Source organism: Rhinolophus sinicus, linkage group LG06 (genome assembly GCF_036562045.2).
Source record: "Rhinolophus sinicus isolate RSC01 linkage group LG06, ASM3656204v1, whole genome shotgun sequence".
Taxonomy (NCBI): Eukaryota; Metazoa; Chordata; class Mammalia; order Chiroptera; family Rhinolophidae; genus Rhinolophus; species Rhinolophus sinicus.
In genome coordinates, this window is record NC_133756.1 from 49,389,197 (window position 1) to 49,416,689 (window position 27,493).

Here is a 27,493-nt window from a genome sequence, read left to right on the forward strand (position 1 = left end):
TAAAATTTTTTCAAACTACTTCAGTGTTAATAAGGTGAATATATTTGCTGAAATTTTGTAATGATAACATTTTTTCCTAAATTACAGGCTGATGTTTTAGTTGCTGAACCTAATCCTCCAGGTAACGATGACCCCTATACAGAACAGATTGGAAATTGTGGAGAAAAGGGAGAAAGGATTTATCTCACTCCTGACTTCATAGCAGGAAAAAAATTGCGCCAATATGGACCACAAGGTATGGGTAGAGATGAACAATTCTGCTGTGTTTCTCATAATTTAATAAATTTATATTAAAAGTAGCCCAAAATAGCATTAGCTTTCTGAGTAAGCACATATAAGCCAAATAAACCATCATAGCATGTGTTGTCACTTAAAACAGAGACTCAGAATAATGCATTTCTCAGTTAGAAACTTAATTTCTTTAGATTATGCATACATGTGGAAATATAGTATTTTAAATTTAAAAAATTATTAGTATCATAAAATAACTGTAACTAATTTATTGTAGTACTATTTGGTTTTTATGGATCTGTGGGGAGAAACCCGAACGAATTAAACCTCCTGCCTGCAATACACCTAGTGGCCACCAGATGGCGGAGTATAACAGGGCTCGCAGATGTTCAGGCCCATTCAAATAGTGAAGGAGATTGTTAAAATGCAGATTATGATTCAGTAGGTGTGGATGGGACTCAAGAATCTGCGTTTTTAACAAGCTCCCAGGTGATGTTGATACTGCTCCACCATGAACCACACTTTGAATAGCAGACAGGATATCCTTGCTGTTCAGCTCTCAAAAACCTGACTTCCCTCCACAAAATAAAGTCCCACTTCCCTCCACAAAATAAACTCTGTCATTTCCATATGAGCTATATAGAACAATCTTTGTAGAAAATATTAAAAGAAACAAGCAATGGAGTATATATAACATGTACTTTCCAAGTATAATCAAAAGTAATTAGTATTAACTAATGAGTTAGGTTAACTAATCAGTATTAGGTTTCTTTACTGAGTCAAAAAGATTAGAACCAGCCAGATTTTCTTAATTTAAATAGGCAAAGCAGAGGAAACAAACAAGCAAACAAAAGAACGCTGGTGCCTCTATTCCCCACCCCCAAATACACCAGAGCACTTACAGACCTTATCAGAAAGAGGTGTCAAACATACCTCTTTGTTCTTCTACAATACTCCATTTCACCTCCAAAACAGGAACAGAAAATTCCCAAAGTATGGAGGTGAAATGATTTACCTAAATGCCCAGCCCCACTCCAGACCCACTTGAGCCATCACAGTCACTATACACAATGTCATTTCTTTATAATCTCTCCTTTCTGTGCCGGGACTCCACTCCTGCTCCCTCACAGTCTTCCTCTGCCCTTAAGAGGCCATCCATTGCTCCCTGGAACCTACTGAATAAAGCTTAAATCCTCAGTGTGAGATACCCAAACTTCCTTAGTATGCAACCCCTCACCTGACCCTCCCAATTCAGCCTACATAAGAATTTACATTCCAGAAAAACTAAGCTGTACATTAGTCACTAATCCAAATTTAACAAACACTCACTGAGTGTCTACCAAGTTCTAGACAATATGTATCCAGGCATGACAATAAAAAAGTCACAGTGACTGTCCTCATGGAGACAAGTGTTTAGCGTGGGAGACTGGCAAGTAAGCAGCAATGATAATATAACATGAGAAGTGCCATAATGGAAAATAATGACGTTGTAAATGAGGGGTGCCTGCCCTGGTGTGAGGATGTCAGAGAAGGCTTCTAGGTGGATTCGAGCTTGATTTTCAAAAAAGTGTAGCAATTATCCAGGTAGAGACAGGGAGAGAGTATTCCAAGCCGAGGAACACGATGTAAAAAGGACCAGGGATGAGAAAGAGTATGGTGTGGTTCTTGAAAGTAAAAGGAGTTCGGGAATTCATTGTGATTATAGCGTTTTGGAAGTAGGTGGAGAACAGCAAGATATATGGCTACAGGGAGCAGCAGGGTCTGGCTCACCAGTGATCTCCTATGCCAAGTTAAGGAGCTAGATAACCCTGAACAACACAGGGGAGCCAGGGAAAACTTGAGACACAGAGGGCAGTTGGCTGGCTATTGCAGTAATTCAGGAGTAAGTGGCAATGAGACTGGAAATATGAGACTAGATCAGGGCAAAAAAGCGGAGGTGGAGTAGGAAGGCCTTGAGGTTTGATCAGAAAGGAGCCATGAGAGAGAAGGACCTACTGGGGGCCCTGCCCTGGCCTCCCCATCAATGCCTCTGGCTCCCATATAAGCGTGCAGTGGTCTCCATCATTAATTACACCTGCACCAATAATGATTTTAGTTATCTGATTGTGCATGATATCCACTAGACCAGGAGCTATGTGAAGACAGGGCAGCTGTTTCATCTTTGTATGAATAAGTTCCTGGCCCTCACTAGGTGCCTAATTAGTATTTGGTGAGCCAAAATAAGTATTTACATTTTTCAGAAATGTACAGTTGTCATATGAGATTTTTCTTTCTAAGGAAAACAAAACTTTCATTTAAAAAATTAACATAGCAAAGCATAATAAAAGTTCAGAAGAATTGCTTTCTCCCAGTGTGAGAAGTTAATTTTACCATTCTTTCTGTAATCAGATGTTGAAAATATTTTCTTACAGAAAGGGTATTTGTCCATGAATGGGCTCATCTACGATGGGGAGTATTTAATGAATACAATAATGACCAGAAATTCTACTTATCAAATGGGAAAAGAGAAGCAGTAAGGTATGGACATTTTGATTTAACTTTTCCCAAACTATTTTAAATCACAACCAATTTTTTCTTGATTAATTTTCAAATGTCAGTCTTCTGTCTTACTTTCTATCTTTGATTCTTACTTAGTCCTTCTTACTTCAAATTTCCACAAAACTACTACTTTTGTTCAGTTTACAAGTACTGCAATTAGTTGAATTCTCTACTCTGCCACTACAAATCATTTGCTTTGCCTGTGTGTGTGTGTGTGTGTGTGTGTGTGTGTGTACACAACTATAAGAAATCCACAGGTGCTATGTTCAGTGACTCCATCTTCCTGTATCAGAATCAGTGACATAAAAAAAAAGCTAACGGGGCTCCTCAATGCCTTGCTCCTCTATTATTCCAATAGATTCTCAAAAGGAAATTGATAACCTTGCACATGCACGTCTGAGTTAAAAAAACAATAACCTCTTTTTAAAGACTGGAAGTTAGTACAACACCCCCTCTCCACTTTTGCTTCCAGTTCTGCTTGCCTGATGGTTCAGCCTTAGGGCCATTACCATCTTTATTTGGTACTTATTTCCAAAGGGAGCTGCACTGGGCTCAGAGCTCAGCCTTAGCTTCCCATTTTCCATAGGGACATTACTGCTTTCCATTTTTCCCTTTCCTCATTACATTCAAACTCTATCAACTTGGTATACATCCACTATATTTTCCTTCATTGTTATATCACTTCAGGAATAAATAGACACTAAGTGGCTCCTACAGCCATGCATAGAGCACCAGATTTCTTTAGCTTGTTCCCTCTGAACTACATAAACCACACCCCAGGGTCACCTCCCTGATGTGATCTTATGTTGGGTTGACCTCTCACATCTCAGCCAGTGGATGCCATTCCAATCCTGACATTTACCTTTCCCACATCTCTTTTCTAAGCTTCCATACAGTTAGACACTGTATATTCCTTCAAGAGAAAAGCTGGTTAACAAATATTCCTTTCTAGAGATATTCTAGAAATATCTAAGTATATAGCATGTTCTTCCTTCCACAGATAACATTGGCAAAGAGCTGCCATAACTACCATGTCCTCTTAAAAGGGAATTTTATGACAACATATTAATAATATTTTTTGCTTATCTTCCAATTTTTAAAATTATTTTTAAGGCCTAGAAGCAATCACAAAAATGACAGTGCTGCCCACAACAGAAGGTTACTTCCTTAATATGATACAGAACATTAATTGAAAGCCAACAGCCCACATAGTATTTAATAGGGAAATACTAGAGACATTATCAGGAAGAACAGAAAGATGGCCACTCTTAGAACACTCATCTAACCTTGTCTAGAAATTTGTAGCCAATGTGGTAACACATGAAACTAGGGAGGTAAAACAAACAAACAAAAAGGGCTACTAGAAAGGAAGAGAGAAAACTGCTTTTATGCAGATGGTATGTGGTCCACTTAAAAAACCCGAGGAAATAAATAGAAATTAAAATTGACAAGGGAAGTCAATATAAGGTGACCAGATGCAAAATGAATACTCAAATTGCCTTCCCATGTATTAAAAATAACCAGTTCAAAAATATAATGGAAAGAATACTCCATTAAAGATATAATGAAGTACAAAACTCTAAAACATATGGAAGTCATACTTGAAAAAAACTATAAAATCCTTTCAAAGGATTTAAAAGAAAATCAAGATAAATTGAGAGATTTGCGATTCATGGAAGATGTAAATTCAATCCAAATTAATATATAGGTTTATGAAACTCTAGTCAAAAGTACATTCATTTTTACCTCATTTTTTAAATCCCAGAATTTATTCAGTAGATAGTAGCTAAGAACATTTTTTTAAAAGAATAGTAATAAAGGAAACTTTTACTTATTGAATTTTAAGCACACAATAAAACCATGTTGATTAAAACAATGTGAACTGACAGACACATATATAACAATTTACTCTATAATATAGCTAGAACTACAGATCTATGAGGAAGAGAAGGAATTCTTAAGATATCAGGATACTTTTCAGTCGTGTGAGGGAAAATATTAACAGATCCTCTTCCAAATGGATAGTCATTAAATATAAAAATCAAAACCATAACAACAACCAGAAGAATATTAATAGGTATTGCACGCCTATGCATTCAAGAAATGGAAAAAGATGCAACTAAAAGAATAATAAATTTGGCTACATATTAATTAAAAGTTTTGCTGCACACAAATCAAACATAAACTAAAAAAAGGTAAAAAACAAAAAAAGATATTTGCAAACATTTAAAAAATAGGCTTTTTAAAAGCTTAGTATTGTAACACATGAAGAACTTTTGAAAACCAGTAGAAAAATAATAAAATCATAATAGAAGAATAGGCACAGGAGAAGAATAAATAATTCAGAAAAGAAGAAATAAAAATGGCCAGTAAACATATTAAAAAGTGTTCAGACACTAGTAGTCAAAGAGGTGCAAATTTGACAAAGATGAAAACCATTTATCGCCTAGTAAGTTACTGTCAGTGGGATGAGAGTTCCCACAGATGGTTGCTGGAAGCATAAATTGGCACAACTTTTCTGGAAAGCATTTTGGTGACACATATCAGATCTCTAAAATATTTCCTATTTCTTGATCCAGTAATTTCGTGTTTAAAAATCAATTTTAAGGGAAATGATAGAATAAGCAGCAGTATCAACAGTCTTTAAAATATTCAAACTTTTGGATCTGATCATTTAGTCTGGGAAACAATCATGTAGCAAACTTGAAATTGAGTCAAAATTTTATGTGAAATTTCATTTATTCATTAAAGTTTTATTTTTATTACTGACAAGTTGAGGGTAAATCAAATGAAATAAATTAGGCTAAATTTATATCAGAGTATCAGAACATGAAATTATTAAAAATCATATTTTGAAAGAATATTATGAATTATAACATACTAAAATTTTTAACTATACTAACATGCTAAGTTTTTTAAAAGCATGAGGCAAACATATATGTGCCATGTTATGCTGATACATAGAGAAGGAACATATTAACAGTAGCTTATTTCTAATGTTGGGATATGATTTTTTCTTTTCTTCTTTATACTTTTTTGCAATTTTTCAAATTTTCTGTAGTGTTAATATATTGTTTATACACCAAAAAATAAGATGTGGGTAAAAAGCATTCCATTTATAACAGCAACAAAACTCATAAGCATAAAACATAAAGAAAATTCTAAAATACCTATGAACATACAAGAATCATGCAGAATCTGTAAGACATAAACTAATTTAAAAAAAAAGAAAAAAATAGGAAATGTCAGCAAACCTTTTGAGAGAAACAAAAGAAAAGGCTCCTGATTTCCCAGGAATGAGGGGACTAGCTTAGGAGGTGCTTCAAGACTTTGTTTCTTATTCCTTCTAACTGTAGCCAGAGCCAAACTTAGCTTTTCTGCTGCATAGAAAGAAATTCTGATACTGTTTTGGGAACCCCTCAGGTACTTTCTGGCAAACAGAAATGATTCTGATGAGAATTTAATAATTTTGCTATTTAAGGGGAAAAGAGGAAATCAGACAAGGCCAACTGTAGAGCCTGACCACAGAGTCTAGCCCTTTGAAATGATCACATCACCCAAACATCTAACCTTAATATATTTTCAGATGTTCGGCAACTATTACTGGTAAAAATGTAGTAAATGTGTGTCAGGGAGGCAGCTGTGTCACCAGACGATGCAAAACTGACAAAGTCACAGGGCTGTACGAAAAAGGATGTGAGTTCATACCTGCTGACAAACAAATGGAGAAGGCTTCCATAATGTTTTCACAAAATATTGATTCTGTAAGTACCTTGTTTGTTTGTTTGTTTGTTTGTTTGTTTGTTTGTTCTTGGCACTGATGAAGGTAGTGAGTTTTTTTATCCCCAGATGCTGCAAGAGAGGATCAAATTTTAGGAAATCATCAATGAGCAGCTGATTCTCAGTGAGACAAGCTGGGAGTCCAAATCAGAGATAAAGTCCTATCTTCCCCTTCCCCCCATTCTTAGGTTCATTCTTGCTTCTCCATCGTCTCCCTACTACTAGCTTTTAGTTTAAGTGCTTAGAATTACTTCAAACATCCTTAAAGACAGAGAAGCACAACATTTCTTAGTTAAATGAGAAATATACCCAGGGGGGGTCAGGCAATTCTTTTAATTAGTCAATACGGACATGATCAGTAGCCTTTAATTTCACTTGTAGATACCTCTTTCCAGTATATTTGCTTTTGGTCATTAAGTGAAATTTTCTAATTTTTTAAGAGTGTTGGTTCCCTGAGGAAGTTTGTATGTTGTTTTAATAACTTTACATAGCTTTGAAATATTTAAAATATTTTAGTGACCACCTGTCCATAAGACAAACTTAACAAATCATCATTATTAATGCTAAATATATACATCAGCAAATTTGAACAAACTAAGATTAAATGCATCAGTCAACTGACTTTAGTGGGGAGTCCATCTTATCTTCCATTCTCCATAAAACTGTGTTTTCCTTTTGGAGTAGACGGTGAAGTAACTTTCAAGAGTCTGTCAATGACAGTGGTGTAAGTTTTAAAAATGTGATGCACCAGGCCCATCCTTCAGTCTGGCTTTGCAGTCCATTTCCAAACATTTTCAGAAACTTCCAAGAGGGTGCCCAGATTATGTGTTTTAAATTAGTAGCCGAGTTAAATTTGATGCACAGTAAAGTCTGGGAACCTCTGCCTGGGGTTTACACAAAAGATTTTCAGATTCCCTTGCTGAAAAGTAGCCATAATGATAATATGGAGACACTACCAAACCAATCTGAAAAATTCAAAGAGAAACATTTTTCACAGCTAATAATTATTTTCTAAATTACTAGAATCTCAGCTATTTAAGATTTTAATTGAATGATAATACTGTAAAGTCACAGGAGGAACTAGGTTATACCTCCGTTACATACTGTGCCTCCCTTTTCAATCCCCTAAATGCTAAAGATATAAATCTTAAGAAAGGGCAAAAAACTGTCATTTATTGGCTGTGTGAGAATTGACCATATTGCGTATGTTCATATGTAATTCTTATATAGTAACTATTGCCATTTTGTCAATAAAAAAAAGAAATGATGTGCAGATTAATTAGGGTTATTCAAAAAACACCACATTTACATTGAGCTTTTATTATGTGTGAACTAAGTGTTAAGGAAGCAAAATTTAATGAGACAGGTTTCTGGCACAGATGGACTGACAGCCCAATAAGTGCATGACAATGTTAAAGGGGCCTGAATTTCTATAGCGTACTATGAGGCCACAGGGTTGAATGGAAACTCTTTTGGAGGAAGTATAGGAAATGAGAAAATATTCTGGAAATGACCTTTTGGCTGAAACATGAAGGTAAGTTTCACAATGCAGAAGACAGAGGAAGAGGAACTCCTTGACAAAATGGGATTCATGAGCAAAGTCATGGAGATATAAAACAGGCTGGCAAGACTACAGTGGGGAAATCAAACACTTGACTCCACAGAGTGACGATGGAGAGTGAAGCAAAAATCCAAATCATGGCAATTGTTGTTTGTTACGTGAAATAGTATGGATTGTAGCATGTGAGCAATGAAGAGCCACCAAAAGGTCTTAAATACAGGTGTAAGAAGCAAGACGCCTCTGGTAGCTGTGGAATGGACCAACTGGAGGGGAAGCAAGATGGCAAAGTCAGATAGGAGACTGCAACAGTAAGAGGGAGGGATTGTGGGGCTTGAATGATGGAGATTCCATTGGAGAAGGAGAGACAGTGAAATGCATTGATCTTGGTTATTTTGTAAAGGGAAGAAGGTAGGAAAACTCCCAGTTTCCTGAATTAAGTGACTGGGTGCATGGAGGTGACATCCATTTAGGAAATACATGAGGAGGAGGAGCAGAGTTAGAAGCAAGGTGATAAGTTCAATTATAAATATGTGAAGTTGGAGGAGCCTGTGGAACACCCCACTGGATTTTGGATACAGCTGGGATATTGAGTGTTGAAAGTTGGGATGCAAGGTGTTAGTAAGTGAGTGGGAAGTGAAAGGATAGAGAGATAAGATGGTACCAGGAGATAGATGTTGACATGTGGGTGTCTTACAGGTAGTGGTGATGGCTCAAAATGGCAAATCTGAGAAGTAGGAAGGAAGCCAAAAGCAGGTAAATGATTGCTGAGGAGCCCTGAGGGTCCAACAAAGTTGAAAACCTGGTTTGAAATAGGAGTTCTGAATTATGGCTGTGATTTTCTCCAGCAGGGCTCTGCAGTGATTATGGGCTTGAGCCAAGATTATAGATTAGCAAGGCAGACTGGGGAGGAGGGCAAGGGATTAAAATATTTTAAATTAATCAAATTATGAAAGATTTTTAACGAGTAGTTTACCATTATCTATGTCATTTTATTGACAATTTCAGGTGGTCACATTCTGTACAGAAAAAAACCACAATAAAGAAGCCCCAAACCAGCAAAACCAAAGATGCAATCTCCGAAGCATCTGGGAAGTGATTCGCGATTCTGAGGACTTTAAAACAGCCACACCTATGACGACACAGCCACCCAAACCCACCTTCTCATTGCTGCAGATCGCACAAAGAATTGTGTGTTTAGTCCTTGATAAGTCTGGAAGCATGACGGTATGTGCAATGAGTCTTACAGTTTTCTGAATGCTGGTCTCACGTTTGTGCACAATATGAGCTGGACCACAATTTGGAACTCCTGGGATTAAACAGAACCCAGATAGATGTTACAATACTAACGTTGCTTTCAGAAATATTCACCGCCACTTTGCTCAACAAATATTCAGCATCGAGTCTCATTTGCCAAATTAAATTAGCTTTCAATTTCTGAGCAAAGATCTGATAAATTACATTAGCCTTAACATTTATGTTTTCACTGACAATATAAAGGCCTATAGAACTATTACTAAAGCATTGAACTAATGATTGAACTAAGGCCTAATCTGGCTTTACCATTTTGGGCTATTTTTACAAGGGCCCTAAAATTCTAACCCAAAATGCTACTAAATATAAAGGAGAAAATTTCCGCCACAGAAGCACGTGCCATGAGTAAGTGTGTTGCCATTGACTCTAGACTGAGGCAGCCACTTCCAAATTCCCTCAGGCCTGTTCTATTATTAGTCTGCACATCTAAACTCAACCTTCCTTTTTTTCTTCTGCTTCTCAGCTTGGTGACCGCCTTAAACGACTGAATCAAGCCGGCAAACTTTTCCTGCTGCAAACGGTTGAGCAAGGGTCCTGGGTCGGGATGGTGACATTTGACAGTGTTGCCCATGTACAAAGTGAACTCATACAGATCAACAGTGGCACTGAAAGGAACGCGCTCACCAACAGGTTACCCACGGCGGCCGCAGGAGGAACGTCCATCTGCACTGGGCTTCGATCAGCATTTACTGTGAGACAAGTTCCCCTGTTGTAATTTGCCAATGCTTGTCATTTATGTTTCCTAAGAAATTCCACCTTTCCAGTGTTTCCATATATGCTCAGGGTCTAGTTGAATCAGGCAATCAAGGGCAGAGCAATGGTTCAAAGGAGGCAGACACAGGACCCCAAAGCTATTGTTGACTAATTCACTCATGCTTTTGTGCTTTTCTGCATCTGTGCAGTCATGCTTTTCTGCAGGATGCCTGCATTCAAAATATTCCCCATGTGCCTTCTACATGCCAGGCACTGTGTGTGCTAAGCATTAAGAAAACCATGAGGGCCAAACAGAAACCACGCCGTCTGCCGCAGAGCTTATAATTTTATTGGAGAGATACATTAACCACATAGTCATATAAATAAGTGTACTTTGTTCATAAACAGTAATAAGTGCAATGAAGGAAGGTACACAGGGATATAAGAGTGTATTGCCTATGAGAAAAAAAATGAGCTCTGAGCTATGGTTAGACTTTGAGGTAGCTTAACATTCCAAACATCTGGATATAGAGGGTCCCCTTTTGGGCAACTGGTTTGTTTATTGAAGCAGGAGGCTTTAGCAACTGTAACTATAATTGTATTGAGTGTATATCCAAAGATCCCATCTGACCATCCAATCACATCATCCCTCTACTTATCATGTTTCCCCCAAAAATAAGACTGGGTCTTATATTAATTTTTGCTCCAAAAGACACATTAAGGCGTATTTTCAGGGGATGCCTTATTTTTTCATGTACAACAATCTACATTTATTCAAATACAGTCATGTCATCTTCTGGAACATCATCATAACATACTAAATGCATCCGTCTGGCTGACGATCTTAACTGGGGTTTATTTTCGGGGTAGGTCTTATTTTGGGGAAAACATGGTAGATATCAATGTCTTGCCATTTTCAACAAGATTAAGTAAAAATTTCTCTAACATTTAAGTCTTTCATTGCATAACCCATACCTACCTTTCCAGGCTTAAGTACCTGGGACTCCCTTCCAGGTATGCTCTGTCTAAGCAAATTAGATCACCTGTCCTGCAGAGCTTCCACACCTTTGCCAGTCTAGCTCTCCAATTAGAGAACTTTCCCCTCCCTCCTGTGTACCTCAAATCACACTCAACTGCATAGAATCTCTTTTTATGAATCCAGGACTTTTTTTTTTTTAAAGAAATATCTCTTATGACTTCTAGGCTCTTCTCTCATATTTTCTAATCATGCATTTCACGCCAGCAAAACTTCTTTAGGAATACGGCTTATCTTTTCGCCTCCCAGGCTGCTGGCTCAATATCTTTTATACAGGAGGTTCTCAATAAATAAAACTGAATTGAGTTATTTGATTGCACTTGATGCTGAATTGCTCTAGGTAAAGACTACAATATTCTATATTTACTTAGAGGCTATTTAGCTTCATGCAACAAAGAACAGGAGGCTGAAAGAGGCTGGCAGGCCTAAGGTCTCAGAATGTCTGTTCTGCAATGTCTGGAGCAGGTCTGCCCTCTGCCTGCTGTAGGTACAACATGTCTATGGGGCTATTCCATATCCCCAAGCAACAGCAGGAACCTTTAGTTTCCACCTCACACTGTTGCATGTGGACAACAGACTCAACCACTTCCTCAAATGCAGTCTGTCCTCTGACCCTTTTATTCCACCTTGAAGGCCAGTTCCCCATATGTGGCTTCTATTGCGCACACAGTCAGCTGCAAAACCCTTTGCCAGATGCTTACATGCATCTGGGTTCTCTTGCCTCTGCCACACCTGCAAGCTTTGATTAAGAAAGCAAGTGAGGTAAGGAAACTGACAGTGAAATCACTGACTTATAAACTGAATTCCTGCCATGCCAAACCCTAGGGGAGATGACTAATGCCAGATGATGTGGTGATGAGGAGACCTTCTGGTTCTGTATTTTCTACTCAATGGGTGAGAGTGTGTGAGGGACACAAATAAAATTTAGATGCTCCTCCTGCCCAGTGGAGTTGGGTGTGGTGTGGGAGGAGCTTGTGGTGATGAGGAAAAGGGCCTTGGATCCTACACTGTCCTCGAGATGCCCACTGGTCCCTGCTATAGGCCCCTCGTCAGGTCTGTCTGGGCTCCTGGCAGTGGCGTCTGCTGAGGTGTGGCCACTGTACTTCGCTTGCCCTCTTGGCTTGATCAAGGCCCGGTGGTCCTCCCAGCCTCACCCCGGCTCTCACTGTTGGAGCAGAGCCCTGAGTACACCTCCATCCTCCATCCAGCTCCCAAGGAAGGCTATATACCCCTCAGTCTTGATGGCAAGATGACCCGTCCTCTTGCCTGCCGACTCTCAGGTCAGCTGCCTCTGTCTCCCCAGTGGGATGTATGGGAACTTCTGCATGTTTTCCATGATGTATAGCAGTGATGGGGAGTGGGAAAAAGAAATCCAAATGAAGCCTCTTCTCTAACTTCTTAAGGCCCTGCAGCTAGGTCAGAGCAAGGCCATTGCCACAGCTGACAGGCTCTTGGGCTCTGGGCTCCTTCCCACAGCAGCAGCCACAGTTCCACTCTCTTCCCTTGTGTGACAGCCCCCTCTCAGAATTCAAACAGAGCAGGTGGAAGTCTCTGCTGCTCTCAGCTTTCCTTTACACCTACTTAAGACACCTTCCCTTTCTCAGAGTCTGGTCCAGAGAGGGGAGGTTACTTAGGCTTGATTGCTTATGTCCCCTACTTCTGGGTCTTCCATTCTTTGTAGGAAAAAAGCAGATTTTTGCCTTCATCTTTTTAAGTGGATTTTTATTTTATCTAATTTTCCTTCAATCATAATCTTATCCAACACTGGCAGGAGTGTCCCCTATATATCACATAAAAAACTATAATGTGTCTAGCAGGAATAGTTGAGACATAGGTCTCATAGGACAACTAGGAACTGGAATTAATAGGAACAAAATGTTTTGCTTTAATCAGAGGGAATATTAAAAAATTTTAACAACTTATGTGAGCTGGGTACTGACCAATCGGAACCAATGCCAGCCATAAACAGTTGATATAGTCAGAGCGGTCAATATCATATAAGCTAAAAATCTGCCTTGGGTCTAATATTCCCCAAATATTCCCCTTCAATGAGGGTGGCTTCTAATGGCATCTGGGGACCTCTGAAAGACTGTCAAGGAGAGCTCATGTGAAGGAATCTCGAAAAACATTCTTTTCTGCTTCCCCCATGTTGCCCATTGCTGGAACCGCCCTATATCCCACTATAGAGAGCCTTCTCTGCAGCAGGTTAGCTGAGAGAAAAAAACCATGTCAAGTCCCATGAGTGTTTCGGATTAAAATTCTATCATTTCAAAACACAGAGCTATTTGACCGTTCCCAGACGCACTTGTTTATTCCCTCTGGAATTACTCTTCTTGTTCTCTATAAATGCAGTTTTCACAAATATCGTGGCTACCCTGAGTCTGATAACTCATACTCTGAATTTGTCCTTAGGTGATTAGGAAGAAATACCCAACAGATGGAGCCGAAATCGTGCTGCTGACCGATGGGGAGGACAACACTATAAGCGCGTGCTTTAATGAAGTGAAACAGAGCGGAGCCATCATCCACACAGTTGCCCTGGGGCCCTCGGCGGCGAAAGAACTAGAGGAGCTGTCTAAAATGACAGGTGAGGGTCAATCTGCTAAGTCCCACTGTTATCTCTTCCCCTGGACTGTGAGCTGCAATAAACCAGGGAGTAGGGGTAGGACAGGGAGAGATGGGGGTAATCTTACTGGCCACCTGGCTGCCCTTACCCCCAAATAACTATTATAACCTACTCCCCCCCGGCCCCACTTTAAGGTTTTGATTCTAGGATTAGAGCAGCTGGAGAAAATGGTACTAGCACGGCACCCTAATGAGGACTTGGGACTCTCTTCCCAGGAACTTTATAAGGACTAGAAGAAATCTAACAGGTTAGCAAGGAACCACTCACTTCCAGTTGGCAGCTGGTCAAGAGACCCAAGAGAGACAGACGACAGCCCTCCAACTACATACTACCTTGATACTGGTGCTCTAGCAGCAGCAGAAAGTACAATGAGGCACAAAGAAGGGTGCCTTTATCGCTATCTGGGAAGAAGGTCCAGAAAAAGGACACCTGAGTTGGGACTTTCACCAAACAAAAAGAAACACTGAGAGGGCAAAGGGCCTGCTGAAGCGCTTGAAGGTCACTGAAAATGTAGAATACAAAGCTCTTTCTCTGTAGAACATGAACATATTCTGCTTCTAACTCCCATACACTGTTGTTAAAATAGATCATGGGACATATGGTTAAACCAGATCCCATATGTCCCTGGCTTCTTTAGCAGGACAGGTGGACACAATTCATTTTTATGTATATTTTTCAGTTAGGGTCAGCATTATGGATATCAATTATCACGTTGACTTGCCTTCTGGGGCCTAGCAGGATAGGACCCTTTACTCCTAATACTAGCTGTCTTAGGCTGGATTTCCTAGAAGCAGAGCTTGAGACGGATTTGGGTGCATGTTAGTGAGGGAGAGCTCTCAGGAGAAAGGGAGGGAGGGAAGTAGGATAGGGCCAGGGAAGAAGGCTAGGCACAGGTGCCCACTGGACTTGGAGTCTAGCTGAAGCCTGACCCCACAGGGGTCTCGGGATCCAAAACTGCATCACAGACTTGGTCCAATCTTGAGGCAAGAGCACTGGCCTTTTGCATCCCTGTGTCCATTAGTCAGTGGCTGTGGATTGTCAGGGCAGAGCAGAAGCGAGGGGGCATGCTATTTCACTAGCTTGGGTGATCCCTTTTGGTAAGGCAAGTTTTTTGGAAAAGAAGCCAGCTAAATGCCATTAGCAGCTAACAGAGCAGCTGGGGAGAGATGCACTCACCTGGATAAGGGGATCTAGGTAGAGGACCAACAGAATTAACAAAATACTTTCCTTAGACTCTGGATGGCATTAATACCATGTTTCCCCGAAAATAAGACCAGGTCTTATATTAAGTTTTGCTCCAAAAGACGCACTAAGGCTTATGTTCAGGGGATGCCATCCTGAAAAACCATGCTAGGGCTTATTTTCCAGTTAGGTCTTATTTTCAGGAAAACACGGTAGTTTAAAGTGCTTTCACATCAACCATTAGTTACACCTGTTCTAAATAGGCCAGGCCTGCTAGACCTGGTGTATCATCTAATTTTTATTACATATTGTACTTTTCTATAACTATCCCTTGTCAGCTGTTATTTCTTGATGTTTGCACATACACATCTTTTTTTATTTAGGAGAAAAGTCAAGCTTATTAAGATTATGCCTAAAATAAGAATAAATCAATAGGTTTAGAGTGAGGCTTAACAGATTCTCTCCTATAAAATCCATGACCTCTAAAACATGAGTTTTGTGATATTAGTTTTGGCCTGTCAGAGATTCATGGCTGCTTTGCAGATAGTTGAAGTAGTCATACAACCGAGATGTTGCTGAAGCCAACATTTAGTAGGATTAAAAAATTAGTATGAATTTCTGAGTTCATCTGGACACCTATTTGACGTTGATCTTTTAATACTATAATAACATAATAGAATATTTTTTGTTTGTATTCTGCTAACTTAACAATAGCTAAAATGTTGCAAATACTTGCTTTCTAGAAAATAACTTCTGATGATATAATTGCATTTTAGGAGGTTTACAGACATATGCTTCAGATCAAGCGCAGAACAACGGCCTTATTGATGCTTTTGGAGCCCTTTCCTCAGGAAACGGAGCGGTCTCCCAGCGCTCCATCCAGGTAAGACTTCTTCCTCTTTGGCTTTGCATGTTTGTAAATAATTGTAGCCAAGAAAGAGAATTTAATGGTTAAAAGTTTTCAGTTCTTCCAGTAGTGAAATAAAATTAACATAGAAGTTTCAGCCTGATAGTAGACGTTATTCCTAAAGTGCAACACTACTCATTTAAACAAGGCAGTTAGTCTTTACTTGTTTGGAAACAATACTGAGTGATTTCCTCATAAAAACCAGCAACATAAAATATAATAGATCCAAGAATTCTTTTTTAACATCTGTTAAACACCCATAGCAATATAATTGGCTCAGAATTTTCTTCAGAGTACATTATCTCAACACAAATTTTCTGGGACAAGTGTTCAGGGATTACTTGCTCTATTTTTCCATTACCTCAAATTCCTGATATTGGCCAAGATTTTCATATAATGAATAGAAAGTGCTTTGTACTGTGAAAAGCCGATGGTGTCGGTCCTGGATCCTGGTCCTGGGTCTGTCATTCACTCTGTCACTGTGGACAAAATCTTTATCCCTTGGGGCCTCAGTTTCTCAGTAAGATATGAACCAGAAACCTTCCACAGGCCCTTCTGGTTCTAAAATTTCAAGAAAACCAAATTTTCTTTCAAAAGTCTTGGTAGTATTTTTTTTAAATGCTCTTTTCTAATAGTTGCAAAAATATTCACATAAAATTTTAAACTAGGGAGCGTAAACAACCAGCACTCATATCTGTGTGAATTATAATTTCTATTGTGGAAGTTTGGATTAAATTACAGGAATATGTGACGTCAAAGCCAAATAATGACATATTTCAAAGCAACAGGCTTTCTGGTCTACTGAAATAGTATTTATTCAGTCAAAGAGAAAAGCAATTATACTTACTTGGGTTATCCTAGTTCAGATTTAAAAAACTAAACTCAAGAGCCCAGTTTGGAAATGGGAGGAATGTATCTTAGGAAAATAATTAAACTGATGAAAGGCCAAGTTCAGTCAGGCAGTTTCTGCCCATTATTTTTGTATTTCAGAAACCCAACAGGGAGAGAGAGAGAGAATGAGTGTGAGTCATACACCCACCTGCCAGAAGAATCAGATCTAAGAGCCCTTTGCTTTCTCCATATCCAAGATCATAATCTATCTATGGAACTAGACAGTCTGGCTCTATGACCAGGCCACCCTATCTTATAATAGATATCAACTTAAGGACAGTAAATAATTATCCAGGGAATAATTCTCAAAATCACACTTTCTACAAAAGTCTTATTAGCACTTCCCCACCTCTATCTCTGTTCCTCAATGCCTTCATTCTACTCCAAACAACAAGTCAGCCTTGGCTATTGACTTACTTCATTTCTCTTCACAGAAACTGCAATAATAGTCAACCTAACAACTAGTATTTGCAATTCAAACAATCCATATGTGGGTGAAAATAAGTCCCAGTCAGTCCCCTTAAAGGTTTGTAGTCTAGTAAATGAGATGAACTCTGTATACCAGTAGGTATAAAGCAAAATACAATGTGAAAATGTCCAAGGACTGATAGAAACAAGATTCCAGGGGAGTTCACAGGAGGGAGAGATTATTCTCAGCTGTTAAGTGAGATGGACATCAGAGAAAGCTTCACGGAGAAAGTGACATTTGAACTAAAGTTTGAAGGATAGGATAGGTGAGGCTTAGACAAATGGAGATGGCCATACAGACTTCTAGGAAAAGCAGGGAGTGAGATAAAGTCACAGAGTCAAGGAATTATGAGGATCATTTGGGGAAGTGGTCTGGCTTGGGCCCAGGAATCAACATTGTGGAAACTAAAGTTTGGAAGGTAATTTAGAATTAGATTATAGTAGGTCCTAAATACCAAACCAAGGACTCAGGCATCACTTAAGGGTTTTTAATGAGGAGACTGAGAGTTGGGAGAATAACAGCAGGGACTATGTGACAGGTGCTGTATCCTCCAGAAAGTAAAGGGTTGTTTTTCTTAACAGCTTGAGAGTAAGGGCTTGACCCTGCAGAACAGGCAGTGGATGAATGGCACAGTGATCGTGGACAGCACTGTGGGAAATGACACTTTGTTCCTCATCACCTGGACGGTACAGCCTCCCCAAATCCTTCTCTGGGACCCCAGCGGGAAGCTACAAAATGGCTTTTTAGTGGACACACACACCAAAATGGCCTACCTCCAAATCCCAGGCACTGCTAAGGTATGAAGTTACCTATCTTCCTTCTCGCAATTTGACAAGGTAAAACAAGGTTTTTATAGAATAACCATAGTTTTTAAAATGTGGGTTGATTGCTAAAAGGAGAATCAGTATGGCACAAGAGAGAAAACAAGGGAAAAATCTCCATCCAGTGGAAATCGTTCAGGATGACAACAAATCAAGATCGAGGAAACTGGTGATATTTTCTCTGGGTTTAACTAAAAGGCGAACCTTCAAATTACACAGCAGTCAAGATGCAATCTGATCCTTGAAGCTTCAGGATGATGAAAACTATTTCCTCTACCTCGGGAAACCATCAATTTGAACCTGCCCTTGATAAACCAAGGCAAAGACAAGGACATGGCTTTCAGACTTCATTTTCCACAAGTAGGATTTTCTTGACAATAGGAACCATGTAGTCAGTTCAAACATATCAAAGTTTCCGTTGGCTGAGAGTATCAAAGATCATCTTAGATATGCATATAACATGCTTATGTCATATAGGCTCTTCCTATAGGTGGCACTGAAGTCAGGTCTCTGTCCCCTAGTTACTAACTGGACATGTCTCTTTGTTTTGGTCAGGTTGGCGTTTGGAATTACAGCCTGCAAACAAGCTCGCAAACCCTGACTTTGACTGTCACCTCCCGCGCATCGAGTGCCACCTTGCCTCCAGTTACAGTGACCTCAAAAATGAACAAAGACACAGGAAAATTCCCTAGCCCTATGGTGGTTTATGCAAAGATTCACCAAGGATCCTTGCCGATTCTCAAGGCCAGTGTCACAGCCCTGATAGAATCAGTGAATGGAAATACAGTTACCTTGGAATTATTGGACAATGGAGCAGGTAACCACCCAAGAAATTGGAAAACACATCTTTCTTTTCCAAAAAGCAACCAGGGAAGAGCAGGAGGACATGGTCTAGTGCCGACACTTAGAAGCAGGAAGTCCTGCACTGGGGTCTGGTTGAGAGAGTTCTCCACTTCCCCCTAATTCCTGTATTTCAAAATGTTGAAAAACATGAATAGGTGCTCACATTTAGTTTCTTCAAAGCCCAAACAAATTAGTCGCTCAAGCTCAATAGGCTCAGTGACTCTAGGGAGTTGTCACAGGGTATTCCACACTCCCCAAAAAGGGAAAGAGGAAAATTAATAACTATCTTGTATTAGGTGTTTTATATGAAGAACATATATATTATATATGCCGGGGTGCCAAAAAAATGTATACACATTTTAAGAGCTGTTATCTATGTATTACTTTTCGAAGTTGAATTGAATTACGGTAGCAATGTGTAGTATGACGTTTACTCAAAAGATGGTGTTAATCAAATGAACGCTAGTGTCACCGTGCGATAGGCAGGACAGTCAAAGAAAATGGCAGAGGCACCATTGTCATTCAAGGACCACAAGACCATTTTGAAGTGGTATTTGAAATTCAAAAACAGTTTGGAGGTACAGTGACAACGGAGGCGTGAGTATGCAATAAAACTTCCAACATGCCTAACAATTGCACGCATTTGTGATAAGTTTGAGATACATGGTACTATGTGAAGAAATTGAAATGTCATGCGTAACAATACAAGTGGACACTTTGGCTAATGTTGCTCAAGCAGTAGTTTGCTGTAATCAGAAGTGTCTGGATGCTGATGGTAACCACTTTGAGCATCTCTTGTAATTGCAGAAGTCAAATGTGACTTGTATTCATCTTTTGTTTTTGGTATATATTATTACAATTTTAATATGGTTTTTCCTTTCTTAAAATGTATATACATTTTTGGGCACCCTGTGTGTGTGTGTGTGTGTGTGTGTATCTTCATTTTTATCTTCACCATATACTTTTGAGTATTATTATCCCTACACAACAAATGAAGAAACTGAGGCTTTCACATTTAGAAAGCAGCAAACGGATTCAAGTACAGTTATATGTAACTCCCACACATATGCAGACTCTATATCATCTTGTCCCCAAAGTGAAAATCCTGCCCATTATTTTTGTAATTAAGAAATCTAACAGGGAGAAAGAGAATTAATTCTACATTTCTTTTTAGGAAGAATTTGACTACTTATGGTAATGCAAATAATATTAGAACAAATTCTGTAAATGAATTTCCTACCTAAATCTACCCTGGGGAGAAGTCATGAGTTTTTGAAAAATAATCATATAACATTTTTTTTCTTTCCCGTAACATTCAGCAGTTCTATTCAGTTCAACAGATACATATTGAGTAGTTATCTTCTGCTCTGTTGGATGTAACAGAGACACATGACAAGATCTCTGATTTCAAAAAGAAAGACAATAATTCAGGAAGATGGGATGTATACATATAATACTATAAACACACCACACACACACACACACACACACACACACATACACACACACACACACTTGTAAAAGAAATAGACTTCATCCTAATACAGTCAAATCCTAAACTCTTTTGCAAATAATTCTGGATTCTTTTTGCTTTGAAAATTTTTAACCCACACGTGAGTTGGAAATATACAAATGCCCAGTTTCTTTTAGAATATTCATTAATGCCTTCATTTCCTTGTCAAGGTGCTGATGCTACTAAGGATGACGGTGTATATTCAAGGTATTTTACAGCTTATGATACAAATGGTAGATACAGCGTAAAAGTGCGGGCCCTGGGAGGAGTGCGCACGCCACAGAAGGCAATGCCCCCGCAGAACGGAGCCAGGTACATACCTGGCTGGATTGAGAATGGTAAGTCATCTGTAATGACATACCTGGCTTAAGTAAAAGGTTTGGGATTGAGAGGAAACCATTAAGCCTATGGGGAGAATCTGCAGGATTAAATCAGGGTCTCTCAACTTTGGCACTACTGACGCTTTGGGCCACATAATTATTTGTTATGGGGGCTGTCTGTGCATTAGGATGTGTCACAACATTCCTGGCCCTACTTGCTACATATCAAAAGCAGCCCTCGCAGTCATGACAATCACAAATCTTTCCACTGTCCTCTAAAATCATCCACTGTCCTCTAGGGGGCAAAAAAGCCCCCAGATGATGACCACTAGATTGAACGTAGCTTTTGACTGAACTCAGTTCAAATTCTAGTCCTTTGTCAAATAAATTATTTTAGGTAATCTCTTTGTGCTTCACTTTTCTCAGTTGTTAAATAGGGATAATAATGGCTACTACCTTGTAGGATGGTTATGAGGAATAAACAAGGAAATACACCTACCGGTAGTAAGCTTGTTGCTGGTAAACAGCAAGCATTGGATAAACGTTTGTTATTATCTTTAATGAACATTTTGTAATGGAACTCTTTCCACTGATATAGGCATTTCCTTAGAATCAAAAAAATAACAATTTAGGGCTTATCTACATCAATATAACCATAAGGCTCCTGTCTCCATTTCTTCCTTTCTCTTCCTGCTTAGACCAGACACAACAGTAGATGAATCTAATACCAGCTGGCACATTGAGCACACATGCAAGCATGTGTGAAAATTACTCTCTAAGAAACAGTCCTACACGACTCTTAGTTATAAACACTTTCTCCAGACTAAAGCTGGAATTGGGATCAAAACTGAGTTTTGATGGCTTCTGGGACCTGTTTCCCATCAATCTCTACTCTGTGCTGGGCAAGGTTTTTTCCTAGCACTCACTGCTGTGCAGTAAGAACAGCTCCTCCCATAAGCTTCCCACTGAGCTCTTTACTTGACTGTATGCTCCATAAAGTGAGGATTCTACGACATGTGGTATCTCCTCATGTAAAAGTATCATAGGAAAAAATGCTTTAAAAGACACCAATGCTTACCATTGCAAAGTTCTTTCAAATACTTCAGCTTATTTTATTCCCATTTGTCCTTCTTTTTGAGTTAGGGGAAGAAGGCAGGAAGGGTCTGGTTTAATGGCTCTATCGAGCCTATGCTTAGTCTTTTACTTACATTAGTACATTCCATTTTCCTAATTATCCCATTTTAAAGATGGCAAAACAGAGGCTAGATAAGATATTGGTCTATAACTAATAGTGGTAGCCCCTGGCTTGGCATTGGGAAGCTAGGTTCTTCCCTCCATACCTTGATGATCCTTCACACCAAGAGAGACGGTCTCTATTGGTGAGTCTAATACTACCCCTCCTGAACCTGCTAACATACCCACTTTATCTTTGCCCAAGACCAGATTAATGGGTATGAAGATCAATCTGTCTCTAGAGGCAAAACTTTTAAGGGCTAAAGAAGTAGAGTTCATGAAAAAATAAATTTGCTACAAGAACTAGGTTTCCATGCATTCATTGAGAAAAATCAGAAGTTTTGGAAAGCATAAAATCTGAGAATCCCTAACACAAAACATTTTATAAGAAACTATAATCTAATAAGAAACATATAATACAAACATAGAGAAAGAGAAAAAAATGTACAGGATAAATAAGTAAGGCAATGCTTAAATGTCCAGATGATTAATTACCAAGTAAATAGAAAAGATAATGAGATCCACAATGTTATTTAGGGGTAAGAGACTTCTTGAGCCAGTCTGAGGTTTAAAACAGAGATAGTATTTGAACCGACCTTGTGGACAGGTAAGATCAGGATAGACTAAAAGGTGGGGAAAGGAGCAATTCCAGGACAAATGTCATGAAAATAAATTATGAAAGTTATTCCACTAAATATCCAGGAAATGTCTGTGAAATAAAGAATTGTGATTCTCTCTTTGCCTTTTTCCCTCTGGTACAAATGGATATGAGACCTTTACACCCAACAGTAAAATGAATTTTGTGAGTGGGAGGGAAAAAGGAGATGGGAGGAATAGGAAGATGGCAATCCAATAACGAAACAGAGAGAAGTATACCAATTTTGTGGTGCTGCTTCCCATGTACTGAAGAAAGTTTTCATGTAGGTGAAGTAAAATGGAACCCACCAAGACCCGAAGTTAATAAGGACGGTCTTCAAGGCAAGAAAGTGTGTTTCAGCAGAACAGCCTCGGGAGGTTCGTTTGTGGCCTCCAATGTCCCTAAGGCTCCCATACCTGATCTCTTCCCACCTTGTCAAATCACCGACCTGAAGGCAAAAATACAAGGGGAAAGTCTTATTAATCTGACGTGGACGGCTCCTGGGGATGATTATGACCATGGAAGAGGTAAGTTCCGTGTGGGGTGGAACCTACAGAGGAGTTGAACCACTAAGCAGAGATGCAGGAGGGTGTGAGGCAGGCAGGCGTTTTGTGCTGCCAGAGGCAGGAGGGATCTTGAATGTCCCCTGAAATAAAAGGGGTTGAAGGAGGGTGAAATGGGTAAAGGGGTCAGATATATGGTAATGGATGGAAACTAGACTTTTGGTGGGAAGTACGCTATAGAGCATACAAATATTGAATTATAATGTTGTACACCTGGAACTTATATAGTGTTATTAACCAATGTTACCTCAATAAAATATTAGTTTAAAAAACAAAAAGATTTTAAAATGAGAAGTATAGAATCTGAAAAACTTGCCTACTTTAAGTATAAGAGGTTCCAACCAGGAAAAGGCAATCCTCAGTTTTTTTCCTTGCCAAAGTGTCACTCAACAAAGCTTATTTTTAGTAATGAGTCCTGGAGCGGATTGGGAATAGAGCATAGATATCTGTGGAGAAGAGCTGTCCTTTGGAAGAAACCTCTCCAGCTATGGTCTGTGAGCTGCAGCAACGGCATCACAGGAATGCTGCGTAGTGACTGTGGAACTTCAGGACCCATCCCAGACCTACTGAGGCAGAATCGGCATTTTAAGATCTCTAGATGATTTGTATGAACATTAAAGTTTGAGAAGCACCCATTCTAACAGTTTCTGATAGGTTGATTAAGTAAGTAGGTAAATCTAGTGACTATATCCTTGGATTGGTAACAGGAAACTCAAGTAAACGCCTCTGTCCTACCTAGGCTTTCTCTTCTGAATCCACAGCTTTACCCCACTCCTGCGAATGTCTTTTCTGCCTCCTTTACTTAACTGAGCCTGAACTTTTATTGGAAAATGCCCTTTGTTCTCGAAGAGTCTGCTCCTTCTCCCAATAGCCAAGTACCAGAGATGGGGAGAATTATTATCTAAGCTCCCCTTTCAAAACTAGGCCATTACTCCTATGATCTCATGTTTTTTGTTGTTGTTGTTCTTTTTAAGATTCCATCTTATGCCCTTGAGCTATGCTAGCCTTCATCCCCTCTCTTCACTGTCATTTACAGTCTCACCCAAGAGAGGCACCTGAGTCACAACGTTCTCCCCTCTTACCTCCTAAAATCACTCTGCCTGGTGTCAGAATCTGAAAACTCCTCTATAAATCATTGAATAATAAGCAGTAATTAAACCACCTCCTCTCTTAGCCAAGTGCTAGGCCCAGAAATACTGACCTAGCCTGATTCCGTTTTACATTTATCACTCTGTCAAGATACACAAACAAGAATGTGAAACAATACTAACGGTTATAAAAATGGACCATCAGTTATTTATTCATTAGCACTTTATGGGAGGGCGTTTCTAACAGCCTTTTAAAACTTCTCTAAGACTTGAGAATTATAAGTTACTTCCTCTTTTTTTTCAGCATACAAGTACATCATTGGAATAAGTACCAATATTCTTGATCTCAGAGACAAGTTCAATGAATCGGTTCAAGTGAACACTACCGATCTCATTCCCAAGGAGGCCAGCGCTCAGGAAGTGTTTGTGTTTAAACCAGAAAGCATCACTTTTGAAAATGGCACGGACCTCTTCATTGCTGTTCAGGCTGTTGATAAGGTCAACCTGACGTCAGAAATCTCCAACATTGCACGAGTATCTTTGTTTATTCCCCCACCGACTCCACCAGAGACACCTAGTCCTTCTCTTCCTTGCCCTGATATTAATGTCAATAGCACCATTCCTGGCATTCACATTTTAAAAATTATGTGGAAGTGGCTCGGAGAATTGCAGCTGTCCGTAGCCTTGGGCTGAGTTTTCATGAGATAAATAAACCATCCATCCTTCTTTTCAATATAAAACTTTCTAAAATGTATTTTAGATTTCCTGTAGGGGGCAAATTAATCAAATTAAATGCTAAACAACTGGATACAGATGTATAAAAAACTATCCATTCAAATCCAAAAGTTTAATCCTCATTCAGGCATTTATTACGATTTTGAATACTAGAAAGGAGTGCTTGCATCAATAAATGGAAGTATGTTTTAATTCGATGTAAGGGGCTTTGCTGGTTAAAAAGAACATGTAATTGCAAATGAAAGATGCCAGAAATGCCCAACCAGGTCAAACTATTTAGATAAAAAGCATGGCTTGTTACAGAGAAGATTTGAACCAACATTACCAGCGATGTACATTATTTTCTCCAGATTTAGGCAAGGATGATGCATTCAACGCAGTGATTGCATTGTAGCAATAACAGCATGATGAAGGCTCCACAGGCATAGAAATGTATGTTTTGTGCATAAAATTATGCGTTGGTGATGATTAAAGGCACAGTGGTGGGAGATGAGGTGGGAAAGGTAGGTTTGCGCCCAGTGTGAAGGGAAAGTGATTGAGAAATAAACATTTTTGTACCAGTGTTCTCTACTAGTGCCTTAGATGCCTTTCATTATGTTATGTAATGCAATTCAGTTCATTCAACAACACGTATGAGCCGCCTACTGTATTCCAAACCTATGCCAAGTCCTGAGTAGAAAAAGATAAGTGAAATTTGGCCTTTTGCCTGTAGGCAATAAAAAAAGCATTTAAGGATTTTTTTTTTTAATTAGGAAGTAAATATTATCAAAGCTACGCTTGAGAGAGAAAGGGGACTTTGAGGACCACATGGATAAAGGTGGGGGAGGCTAAGGGCATGACAGATGAAAGGGGAAGGAGGAAAAAAGGAGCCAAACAGACTTAGCAATATGGCAGTCCCCATCAAGAACTAGTCACAGATGCCAGTGCCTCCAAGGGAAAGTATTCTTGTGAACGGTGTTTCAGCCTCTTAGTTTCATTAGCATAATGAGTTCAAGATGGGGGTGGCTCTGTGCTTGAAAACAAAATATCTAGGAGATTGTTTCTACATAGACCCCAAATTTGCTTCTTTATTTATAGGTCTTCCTTATTTCAAAACAGGATTTGAGGCACCTTAGAGATACATGCAATAAACACAATAAAAAATTAAGAAAGTAAAGAAATGGAATGAAGTAAAGAGATAATAAAAACTAGAGAAAGGTTCGGCATATCCAATGCCTCATATAATGTTCTGTACAAGTGCAACAACCAGGTCTCACATTTCATTTTGAGCTTCCAAGCAAGCAGAACAAAGGAGACACAGAAGAGTAACAAGATTAACAGAGTCTACAGTGAAAAACAAACCAGAGGCTCAGGAGGAGAATGGCTTTTCCTCCTTGAGACCCATGTGAGGTTTCATCTGCAGACCCTCAATACATGAGGATACTGTTATATTAACACTGCAGCCTAAGCAACATCCATATAATCACCACAACACTTTAATACAGTGGTGATCACAATGTTCTTCCCTGTAATCACACTTTCCTGTGGTGTCACAATGAGTGACACCCCAGTGTTGTTCAGGAAAGACAATTATACAGGGGCCCAAACAATGCAAGTCTAGCAAGCAGCTCTTGAGTTTGCACCCAAGACAAGATCTGGTGTGAATGGACTGCTCCTCATTCGGGCCATTTTTTATGACTAGCTTTTTCTTATGCACAGGTTTGTTACAATAACCGAGAAGCAGAGAGTTCTGAGGCTAAGAAGACACTGACGTCCTAAAATTCAGTCTTGTTTATTGAGGGCACATCAGGTACTTTGCCAACCCAATGGACAGAGAGTGAGATTGAAGCCTTCTTCTGACAGTTATGAAACCAAACGAGAGCACATGCCTAACTAGAGGGCCGCTCACCTGCCCCAAGTGTACAAAGGAGCCTGAGGCCCCCAACTCAGCCGCATAGAACAGGACCGCCATGGGTTTAGCCTGGACAATTTCTAAGTCACTAATGGAGATTTTTAATTTCCTATTTGGGTGAACTCAATGGAATGTGTCTTGGGATACAGTGAGGAACTACATAGGAATGTGATGTTACTTCAGAGAAATGAGGTAAATGTCAACATACAGATCATACAGATAAGACAGAAAGTAGAGAACAGCAAAGGAAACAGTCTCATGTACTCTGGGTTATAGGGCAGCTTGTTGCAAAATGGATCCTGAGTGTCGCATGTGATAAAATAAACCAAAATTTCGCTTTCTGCCATCATTATCCCACAATGACCTTAGTTTTTTAAGTTTCTGATAGGTTGATTAAGTAAGTAGGTAAATCTAGTGAATACATCCTCAGCATTGGTAACAGGATTCTCAAGTAAAGGCCTCTGTCCTACCTAGGCTTTCTCTTCTGAAGCCACAGCTTTATCCCGCTCCTGCAAATGTCTTCTCTGCCTCCTTTACTTAACTGAGCCTGAACTTTTATTGGAAAATGCCCTCTCTTCTAGAAGAGTCTGCTCCTTCTCCCACTGGGGATGGGGAGAATTATTT

General features: G+C 39.3%; 1 protein-coding gene and 1 long non-coding RNA gene across 2 annotated transcripts in view; one reads left to right on the top strand and one right to left on the bottom strand.

Moving 5' to 3' along the window:
- CLCA1 (chloride channel accessory 1) overlaps nucleotides 1-27,073 on the top strand; it is a 31,955-nt gene extending 4,882 nt beyond the window's left edge. The window contains exons 3-14 of the mRNA XM_019751755.2: nucleotides 88-235; nucleotides 2,643-2,748; nucleotides 6,356-6,533; nucleotides 9,116-9,334; nucleotides 9,885-10,112; nucleotides 13,563-13,737; nucleotides 15,735-15,841; nucleotides 17,807-18,022; nucleotides 18,602-18,863; nucleotides 20,573-20,740; nucleotides 22,880-23,119; nucleotides 24,548-27,073. Coding sequence (XP_019607314.2) covers nucleotides 88-235; nucleotides 2,643-2,748; nucleotides 6,356-6,533; nucleotides 9,116-9,334; nucleotides 9,885-10,112; nucleotides 13,563-13,737; nucleotides 15,735-15,841; nucleotides 17,807-18,022; nucleotides 18,602-18,863; nucleotides 20,573-20,740; nucleotides 22,880-23,119; nucleotides 24,548-24,936 — 2,436 coding nt within the window. The 3' untranslated portion in view covers nucleotides 24,937-27,073. The remainder of the gene's footprint in view (nucleotides 1-87; nucleotides 236-2,642; nucleotides 2,749-6,355; nucleotides 6,534-9,115; nucleotides 9,335-9,884; nucleotides 10,113-13,562; nucleotides 13,738-15,734; nucleotides 15,842-17,806; nucleotides 18,023-18,601; nucleotides 18,864-20,572; nucleotides 20,741-22,879; nucleotides 23,120-24,547) is intronic.
- LOC141572127 (uncharacterized) overlaps nucleotides 1-27,493 on the bottom strand; it is a 186,169-nt gene that overhangs the window by 48,617 nt on the left and 110,059 nt on the right. The window lies entirely within an intron of this gene.